The sequence below is a fragment of the Dendrobium catenatum genome, unplaced genomic scaffold (genome assembly GCF_001605985.2).
Source record: "Dendrobium catenatum unplaced genomic scaffold, ASM160598v2 fragScaff_scaffold_621, whole genome shotgun sequence".
Taxonomy (NCBI): domain Eukaryota; kingdom Viridiplantae; phylum Streptophyta; class Magnoliopsida; order Asparagales; family Orchidaceae; genus Dendrobium; species Dendrobium catenatum.
Window position 1 is genome coordinate 22098849 of NW_021319083.1, and position 10640 is coordinate 22109488.

Sequence of the window (10640 nt, forward strand, 5' to 3'; positions counted from 1 at the left end):
AAGCCTCATAAAAAAAATTCGAGGCGTAAGCATCGAGACATTTTTTTACTGGAATTGCGCAAAGGCGGGCCTCAAGGCGAGCCTCATATTGCGCAATTTTAAACCATGATGACATCTCCTACTTTTTATGATTATGTTGTATCCTAATGTCCACGCTTATGTTTGTATCTCATGTTGATGTTCATTCTTCATAGGTGGAGACGTTTGGATTGAAGATTAGAGCATGCTAAATAAATTTTCTACTAGTTAAATTTTTGGAGAAAATATTTTCTTTGGAGAATGTTACTAGTGTGGAATAAGGAGAACAAAGATGAACTTAGTGCACTACTGAATAAACACCCATCATCTAAAATCTTCAAATCAAAAGGATAAGGGGCACCATACTATATTTAAAATCCAAAATTTTGTTATGCTCTCAATATGGGACTCTCTCCCAACCCTGTGCATCCAAAAAATCTATCCCTAACATGGGACTTAGGCTTCGTTTTGGAATGGCTTTCTTAATGTTTCTTAAAGCAGCTTTTTAGTACAAAATTAAAACTTTAATAAGCATTGTGAAAGCCGTCTCAAAACAAAGCCTTAGTCACAGAAGTCACCACTCCAAATCCAAAGGAAGTTTCCAACACCAAATATTATGTTCAAGTACCCAATAAGTCGCACTTTGATATCCATTGTTAAGAGGTAGGAATGCCAAAGGCCCAAGTACAGTCCAATACTCTTTTGGATGTACATCAATTACAAAGCTTAAATTAATAAGGGTCATCATTAATATATTAAGAACTCTAACACATTTTTTATTGTCTGAAGTGAGAAGAATAAGGTCCTCAATTGCATCTCTAAACATCAGGAAGCTAATAAAAAGAATTCTGACAAAACTTATCAGGTTTCTGGAGAAGTTACCTACAACGGTCATCGAATGGATGAATTTGTTCCTCAAAGAACTTCTGCTTACATTAGTCAGCATGACACACACGTTGGAGAAATGACTGTGAGAGAAACCTTGTCTTTCTCTTCAAGATGCCAAGGGGTTGGAACTCGCTATGGTAGGCTAGCAAAAAGAGTTCAATTTATAGAATTGCCTTGCTGAAACTTTTCAGGCCTTCAAGCTCAGTTATTATTTGCTGAATGGTTTGCAGATATGCTAACTGAGCTATCAAGAAGGGAGAAAGAAGCAAACATCAAGCCTGATCCAGAAATTGATGTTTACATGAAGGTCAGTATTACAAAATAATAACAACAATAATAAGCCTTTATCCCACTACGTGGGGTCGGCTACATGAATCATTTTTCTCCATTGTGTCCTATTAAAAGTCAAATTCTCGTTTAAATCTAATAGAGAAAGATCATTTCTAATATTTTCTAATATTTCTCCTTCAAACCTCTTAATAAATGTATGGCTTCCATAGTTGACCTACCCGGCATGAATCCAAATTGATTTCGAGAAACATTAGTATCATACCGCAATCTATGCTCCATAACTCACTCGCTCCCATAGTTCTAAAGTATGACACATTAACTTAATTCCTCTATAATTCGCACAAAATAATAATAATAATATTTTTAATCGCAAGCTTACAGTTTAATTTGAGAGCACTGAACTGATAAACAGAGATGAAAATGCTGTACCTGCACATATGTAGACATAATAGAAATGGGCTCTAGCCCCAAGTATTGAAGATAAAACATATTTTTCTTTCCTGCAGATTTATTTTTAAATTTAATTTAATTGTTTAACTCTCAAAATTAAAATATCTAATAGGATAGATCAAAATCAATAATGTTGATTTAAACATGAAAGCACTTGACAAATTTCTATCATTCATAAGAAATTTTGTTCTTTGTGCGTCAAATGAAGAAAAGAAATTTCTAAAATAGTTCTAAATAGTCAGGATAAGATCCATGGCGATAATGCTAATAAGATATGTTGGAGCTTAAAAAAAAAAGATATGTTGGAGCAGATGCTGATCTAATAACATAGCATTATAAATTAAATATTATATTTTGCATGCAATGTTACTGAGGTAAATTGCCAGAACAAAAGTTGATTAAATTACATATTTTATTGTACAATGCCAGGCAATATCAGTGGAAGGGCAGGAGAATGTGGTGACAGATTACATTCTTAAGGTAAGTCTCCAAACACAGAGATCATTTCACATCAAATCTATTTAGGTTTCTATGAATATAAAAAATAATACCACCTCTGTCATCTCCTCCTGTTAAAGATCTTAGGATTGGAGATTTGTGCCGATACCATGGTAGGAGATTCAATGATAAGAGGCATTTCAGGAGGACAGAAGAAACGTGTGACAACTGGTAAATTGGCATTGTGACTTGTCCCATCTCCCTAAGAAAAAGTTCTATGTATGAGAGTAGAGATTTGGTATAAAAACAAACAATTTGATATTAAAAAAAAAATTTGAACATGAAAGATAATTTGATATGGATATCCTAAGCTAATTTTTAGTGAGAATGCACTTACCTCTTTATGCCATTTAGACAAGTTCTTCTGCTTCACATGATAAAGTTTTTTATCTTGCAAAAATAACCATCTTAGATGTTGCACAACAGAAAGGATTTTCATTCTAATTGATGAAAAATATCATGCATTTTAATTTAAGTGAACATTTTGATTCACTTTATGCCATTGAACTTAATATCCTGTTCAGGTGAAATGCTTGTTGGCCCTTCAAAAGCACTTTTCATGGATGAAATTTCAACTGGTCTCGATAGCTCCACCACATACCAGATTGTGAATTCCCTCAGGCAATCTGTTCACATTCTTGGGGGAACAGCAGTGATTGCACTGCTTCAACCAGCACCTGAAACATTCGAACTTTTTGATGATATTATACTTCTATCTGAGGGGAAAATTGTGTACCAGGGCCCAAGGGAACACGTTCTGGAGTTCTTTGAATTAATGGGTTTCAAGTGTCCTGAGAGAAAAGGAGTTGCAGACTTCCTGCAAGAAGTAAGTTGCAAAACTAGATAGAGATTTGTTGTTCAATCAACATGGTGATTCTGATTGAGTCATTTTCTTTGCATCAATAGGTCACTTCGAGAAAGGATCAACATCAGTATTGGGCTCATAAGGAGGAACCATACTGTTATGTTTCTGTTAATGAATTTACTGAAGCCTTTCGGTCATTTCATGTCGGGCTAAAGCTAGGGGTAGAGCTCAGTACTCCATTCGATAGGAGTAGGAACCACCCTGCAGCACTAACAACTTCAAAATATGGAATTAGTAAAATGGAACTTCTCAAAGTATGCACCTCAAGGGAATGGTTGCTGATGAAAAGAAATTCATTTGTCTATATCTTCAAAGTAGTCCAAGTGAGCAGAAAAGCCTGAAACCTTAAACATCAACTATTGAAGCTATAGAATTCACAAATAAGACATCACTTACTAACTTTTTTCTTCCATGACCAACCAGCTTATCATTCTTGGATTTATTGCAATGACGGTTTTCCTGCGAACAAAGATGCATCGCCGTGACGCAGAGGATGGAGTCATCTTCTTGGGTGCGATGTTTCTTGGACTTGTCACTCATTTATTCAATGGGTTTGCTGAACTTGCAATGAGCATCGCAAAGCTTCCCATATTCTACAAGCAAAGAGATCTCCTCTTCTACCCCTCATGGGCCTATGCACTACCTACTTGGATACTCAAGATACCAATATCATTTTTGGAGTGTGCTGTCTGGATTTGCATGACTTACTATGTCATTGGATTTGATCCAAATATCAACAGGTTAGAGTACCAATCAAGATGATATCTCATGGGTAGCATACCTTTGGTTAAAGTTCTTACCGTAAACAAGTCACCTACTGTTTTGCAGGTTCTTCAAACATTATCTGTTGCTTGTTCTAATCAGTCAGATGGCATCAGGACTCTTTCGGCTCCTTGCTGCACTTGGGAGGGAAATGGTTGTGGCTGATACTTTTGGATCATTTGCACAAATTGTGCTATTGATCCTTGGAGGCTTCCTCATTTCAAGAGGTATAGGAATTTTACCAAATGAATCTAAAGTTGAAATACTATTGGTGGACTCTTCTCCTTAAGCTTTCTGAATGACAATGAATTGGACCACCTACCCTACAGTCCCACTTGTGATCCACAATCCTTTAAATGTATCATAATAACTTTTGATGTTATACATCAATATTTACTTGCATAGTAATTTCATATTGCAGAGAAAATCAAGAAATTGTGGATATGGGGATACTGGTCCTCTCCCTTGATGTATGCACAAAATGCAATTGCTGTGAATGAATTTCTTGGACACAGTTGGAATAAGGTGAGCATATTTTCCTCAACGAGCATCACTTCTTTCACTTCTCTTTGGAGATAATACTTACGAAATCTTTATGGCACAGTATGTTCCTGAATACACTGACACTTTGGGAGTTGAGATTCTAAAGATTCGTGGGATCTTTGTCGATGCTAACTGGTATTGGATAGGCGTGGGCGCACTTATCGGATACGTCTTTCTATTTAACATTCTCTTTATTTTCTTCCTTGATTGGCTCGACCGTAAGTATCAAAACATGAAGCTTCATCTTTTAAACTTGAATATTATTGTACTAACTCATATATTCCTGCAGCATTTGGCAAAGGTCAGGCAACCATCTCTGAAGAAACATTGACAGAGAAGCAAGCAAATAGAACAGGAGCAAGTCTTGAACTTTTGCCTTCAAAAGCTGAATTATTACCTTCACGATCTGATTCTTCTAAGGGTGCAGGCCAAGAAGGTGAACGAACAACCTGTAAATTTCAGCCATATTAATGTTAACAAGCAAGAAAAGCTTTAAATCAATTGAAATATTTTAAATACTTTCAGAAAAGATTTTCAACGAGAAAAAGAAGCATGGAATGGTACTCCCATTTGCTCCTCTTGCAATCACCTTTGATAATGTCAGATACTCTGTGGACATGCCCCAGGTAGTTGATAAATCCTATATAACTAACTATTTTCTTAATCTAAAAACAAAATGTTTAAGTTATTTTTCTAATTTTTATTTTTCACAGGAAATGAAAGACAAAGGAATTATGGAGGATCATTTGGTCCTATTGAAAGGTGTAAGTGGAGCATTCAGGCCAGGAGTTCTTACAGCTTTGATGGGTGTCAGCGGAGCTGGAAAAACAACTCTGATGGATGTTTTAGCTGGCCGAAAAACAGGTGGTTACATAGATGGAGACATTTGCATATCAGGATATCCCAAAAAGCAAGAGACTTTTGCTAGAATTTCTGGATATTGTGAGCAGAATGACATCCACTCTCCACATGTTACTGTCTATGAATCACTCCTTTACTCTGCTTGGCTACGTTTGCCTGATGAAGTTGATGCTGAAGCAAGAAAGGTTAGCGAACTATAAAAAAAAAAAAAAAAAAAAAAAATCTAGCCAGAGATTTAAAGAAAATCTTATTTACTTTTTCTTGGAAGTAACTTCTATAAATAAATTACTACAGGTGTTCATTGAGGAGGTCATGGAACTTGTGGAACTGAAGGTATTGAGAGGGGCACTTGTAGGATTACCTGGAGTGAATGGCTTATCAACAGAACAGCGAAAGAGGCTAACAATTGCAGTAGAGCTAGTTGCCAACCCTTCTATAATATTTATGGATGAACCAACCTCTGGGCTTGATGCTAGGGCGGCGGCCATTGTGATGAGAACGGTAAGGAACACTGTGGACACTGGTAGGACAGTGGTGTGCACAATTCATCAGCCAAGTATTGATATCTTTGAAGCTTTTGATGAGGTAACTTGCCTGCAATAATTTTAGAGAAGAAGAAAATTTCGCTTTATGTCATGTCCTTATTCTAGGATTCATATTGCTTGGGTCTGTTAAACTGCAGCTTTTCCTAATGAAACGGGGTGGAGAAGAGATTTATGTTGGTCCATTAGGACGCAATTCATGCCATTTAATTAAGTACTTTGAGGTGAGCATCATCATAAAGGAATTAAAAAAAAAAAAACAAATCCTATCAGAGAGAAATGTTCATAAAATGTTATCAAAATCTCACTTTCTACCTTATTATTCAGGAAGTAGAAGGAGTTATGCCAATCAAAGATGGCTATAACCCAGCAACATGGATGCTAGAGGTAACAACCCAGGCACAAGAGGGCATTCTAGGTGTTAACTTTGCTGAGATCTACAAAAACTCTGACCTCTACGGGTACGTTCACCAACCATACAGGGTTCATTTGGGACAGCTTTTTTGTTGTTTTCTAAAACAGCTTTTTAGTAAAAAATTTGATGAATAAAAAACTGTTTTAGAAATCAACAAAAAATTATCCCAAACTAAGTCATAGTCTCAAATCCTTTAAGCAGCTTTAGGTTAACTTAAAGCATTTACTCTATGCAGAAGAAACAAAGCTCTGATCAATGAACTAAGCGCTCCCCCTCCTGGCTCAAAAGATCTTTTCTTTCCAACCAAATACTCGCAATCATTCTTAACTCAGTGCAAAGCTTGCCTATGGAAGCAGCACATGTCATACTGGCGCAACCCCTCTTATACAGCCACACGAATCTTCTTCACTACCATTATTGCATTAATTTTTGGGACAATTTTCTGGAAACTTGGTAGAAAAGTGTAAGTTGACATAATACTTTTGCCCCTGCTTTCTTGAATAAATTTGAACAGAAAACAAAATAAAATAAAGTAAATAAATAAACTCTATGATTATATGCTGCAGGAGTACGCAACAAGACCTGTTCAACTCTTTGGGCTCCATGTATGCAGCTGTTCTATTCATTGGAATACAGAATGGTCAAACAGTGCAGCCCATTGTCGATGTTGAAAGAACAGTATTCTATAGGGAGAAGGCAGCTGGAATGTATTCTGCACTTCCTTATGCATTTGCGCAGGTATGTTCATTGATTTCACATTAAATAAAGGCAATGCAACTTTGATAGTTCAGATTGCAGTATTCATGAACCTCTCACCTTATCCTCTGGCAGGTCCTCATTGAGATCCCACACATCTTTCTTCAGACCATGATTTATGGTCTAATTGTCTACAGCTGCATTTCTTTCGACTGGACATTAGTGAAGTTCTTTTGGTACACGTTCTTCATGTTCATGACCTTCATGTACTTTACATTCTATGGCATGATGGCAGTGGCCATGACACCGAACAGCGACATTGCTGCCATAGTCTCCACTGCATTCTATGCAATATGGAACATCTTCGCAGGCTATCTAATCCCTCGGCCGGTAAGTTTACTTCTATCTCAAAATAAGAAAAGCCTTGTTTTTTAATTATGTAATATTTGACCTTCAGCAATAAGCACTAAAACTATTTCTGGCAACTTACAGAGGATTCCTGTGTGGTGGAGATGGTATTCATGGGCATGCCCGGTTGCATGGACTTTGTATGGATTGGTTGCTTCACAGTTTGGTGACTATACAACCACTATCGAAACAGGTGAAACTGTCCAGGAGTTTTTGAGGAGATACTTCGGGTTCAGACACGACTTCTTGGGAGCGATAGCCGCAGCCATAACCTGCTTTGCTGTGCTCTTCGCCTTCGTCTTTGCATTTTCAATCAAAGTTTTCAACTTCCAGCGAAGATAAAAAAAAAAAAAAAAAAAAAAAAAAAAAAAAAAAAAAAAAAAAACTTTTGAAGTTTTCCTTCCACAATTTATTCATTCACTTTGGAATTTGGGTTGTTGATGATTTCTGTACAGCTTGGTGTTTGTAAAACCTCTTTTGTTTTCCATTTAGGCTGCTGCTCTTATAATGAGTGCAACAGGCGAGAAAGAGTGTGTTCATGTAATGGGCATTCCTAAAGATTTTCTGTTTTTTTTTTAACAGTGCATATAAAATACTCATTTCTTCACATTTCAATCGATTATATGAATTGCGATTATTTTATCATGCCTGTCAAGGTAAATTGGCCAAAACTAGTAACTTTTGTTGACAAATCAAGAAGCTCGAAACAGAGAAAGGAAAATGAAAACTTTATATCATGCAAAGGTATTACAAGTAGTCCTATATATAGAAAACAGATAACCCATGGACGGTCAGGATTAATTATCAAACAGTCTGTACAAATATAACCGACAAAAATTGCAGAAAGGGTTGCGTTTACCTGATGCGGATGGATGGAGAATTTTATCGAACAGATAATGTGTAAATCTCTAACATAATTTGTAACCATTTAATCTGGAGCAGTGGAGCCAAATTGGGGTGAAACAGTAGTAGAACTCAAAGTATAAATTTTTAGTTCAGTCAATAAAAATGAGGTAATCCTCAGATAAGATTTTAGTCTCTCTGTGAAATTTTCTCTGCACCACACCAAAGAGAAAGTCCGAAAACAATAGAAATACAATACAGAAAAAAAGATCTGCACTTGGTTTTCATGAATGCTTTTGAGCTTACCTCAGCAAACAGGCCGAACATCAAGCAATGTAGGCTCTGTTGATCCATCCTCCAACACTTCCAATGGCATCTCGCTCTAATTAAACCCCTAATTCCATCCGCAAATAAACCCAGTCCTCCCTAAGCCGAACAAAAGGATTTCAAAACAAAGACTAGAAGTTCTTGGATGTATGATAACTTGATCTTCCACGCCTGACGCCCACCTGGGAGTTGACCGCGCCGGTGTGTGCTTGGCTGGATGAACTGAGCTCCCTACGCAGAAGCAGGTGAATTTGAGGAAATTTTTAGCTTTGCATAGTTAGCGACTTAATTAAGTGATTAAGCTCGTTAAAAATAAAAACTAGACGTTTAACGGGCAACTTTCCCTATTTCATTTTTTTTTAAATAGAACTGAAAACATAGCCATTAATGAAAGAAAGCAAGTTAATTGGGCTTAAGAATGCCCAAAGTGTGCCCAAGTCTTGGGAAGTCCCGAGGACATCTCTAGGGATTCAATGGGTCATCTCATGGATTTAAATAGGTTTGAGAATGCCTTAGTTGAAAGGTTTAAGAAGGGTTGAATTGTATGTGAACTTGGTCAAATTTGGTTCATTAAGTTAGGATTGATGATTTGAATCTAATGTAGGGGTGTCAATTTTTGACACGACACGAACCCGACCCGAAAAAATTCGGGTTCGGGTCAACCTAAACCCGAAACGGGTCGGGTTCGGGTTGACACGGAAACACGAAATTGACCCGAAAACTCATATGTGACCCGAAAATCCGAGTTTGACCCGTTTTTGACCCGATTTTGACCCGAAAAATGAAGATTGACCCGAAAACTAGCAATTTTGGGTCAATTCCGTGTCATTCGGGTCGGGTTCGGGTTGACACGAACAGTGTCGGGTTCGACCCGAACCCGACCCGTTGACCCGAATTGACTCCCCTAATCTAATGGGAGTGGTCCCAAGCGGATAGGAGCTCATTTGGGTTGAAATTAATCTTTGAATTCTTAAAAAGCAATTTGGTCAATCATGTCAAACCCAAGGCTGGGTTTAGGTCCAATGCAATCCAAATGATGCTTGGGATGCATTAGGATAGATCTTAGGGCTTGACATGGTTGAGCCATGTTGAACTTTGGGGAAAAAATCAAAAATTCCCTTAAAGAGTATTTTGATCATTTTGACACCTAGTCAAACATAGATCAAACTAAGCCCAAAAAAATGGTTTACTGGTCAACATGTCATAATAAAGGCTATGAGCATGTTCAAAGGTTTTGGAGAAAATCCCAAAGTCAATTTCCACTATATGGCAAGTCCAATGGCATGGAATGTAAATATTTGAAGATTGTGCAACATTTATAAATAAATTTAATTTATGGGATAATAAGTGTCAGATTGGGCTCAAATCTGTAGAGTTGGCCCTAGGGACATGTCTGATTAATATGCAACTGAGAGATCGTGAATCAGTGATTATTTGACTAAACTTCAAGGGGACTGAAAAATCATCTAGAAAATTTTTCATGATATGGGTCCTTAACCTTAGGATTTTAACCTGGGATTATGGATTTAGATTGGATTTTGAATGTGATTTACTAAATCGTGAGTTGTTCACACCAATCACAACCAAATGAATAATTGAGATTGATTGAACATGATTAGAGTTTTATTGAGAGTTGACTTAGAGTATGGGATTAAAAACTTGACTGGAGTTTGACTATGATCTATATGTTTGACAAGTGGAGAATTGTTAATCATCATATCACTAAGTAGGAGCTTAGATAGGTCCTGATGACCTCATATAGAAATGAGGTCAACAAAAATCAGTATAAATCTTTCTGTATATAAAAAGATACAAAATATAATATTTTTATTAGCTTAATTAAAATATATAGTTCTTACTTATATTGTTAATAACTAACCTCAAACTCCATGAACCATATATTGCACAGTTCCTTTGGGATTTTCCTCTAAGAAATGTAAGGAGCATCAAACTTGCTTCATATTATCTTCCGTAACTTATGCATGGACTGCTTTGACTGAAGAAACTTCCACAAAATGTGTTAGTTTGAAAAATATTTCTCAAAAGATCTTAGTAATATTAAGAATATAGTAAGTGTTTGTCACCCTCAAGTGCAATCCACATACGCCCATCTGACGTCTTTTGTGCTGAAGCCGGGATGTAAGGTCCGCTTATAGAGGGCTAAGGGGGTGGTGGGTGCTAGAACGGTGGAACATATTATGGATAAGCTAACTTACCAAAAGTATTTCATTCT

The 10640-nt window shown here is 36.8% G+C and overlaps 1 protein-coding gene across 1 annotated transcript in view; it reads left to right on the top strand.

The window, feature by feature from the left end:
• The window catches only part of LOC110094128 (ABC transporter G family member 39), a 35091-nt gene extending 27171 nt beyond the window's left edge, over positions 1–7920 (top strand). Inside the window, exons 4-23 of the mRNA XM_028695014.1 lie at positions 808–1043; positions 1137–1213; positions 2077–2127; positions 2226–2316; positions 2670–2971; positions 3052–3333; positions 3434–3750; positions 3839–3999; positions 4194–4297; positions 4377–4533; positions 4605–4751; positions 4841–4941; positions 5029–5361; positions 5471–5761; positions 5859–5942; positions 6046–6179; positions 6369–6596; positions 6700–6871; positions 6965–7219; positions 7322–7920. Of these exons, the coding sequence (XP_028550847.1) occupies positions 808–1043; positions 1137–1213; positions 2077–2127; positions 2226–2316; positions 2670–2971; positions 3052–3333; positions 3434–3750; positions 3839–3999; positions 4194–4297; positions 4377–4533; positions 4605–4751; positions 4841–4941; positions 5029–5361; positions 5471–5761; positions 5859–5942; positions 6046–6179; positions 6369–6596; positions 6700–6871; positions 6965–7219; positions 7322–7579 (3781 nt within the window). The 3' untranslated portion in view covers positions 7580–7920. The remainder of the gene's footprint in view (positions 1–807; positions 1044–1136; positions 1214–2076; positions 2128–2225; positions 2317–2669; positions 2972–3051; positions 3334–3433; positions 3751–3838; positions 4000–4193; positions 4298–4376; positions 4534–4604; positions 4752–4840; positions 4942–5028; positions 5362–5470; positions 5762–5858; positions 5943–6045; positions 6180–6368; positions 6597–6699; positions 6872–6964; positions 7220–7321) is intronic.
• The last annotated feature ends 2720 nt before the right edge of the window (positions 7921–10640 follow it).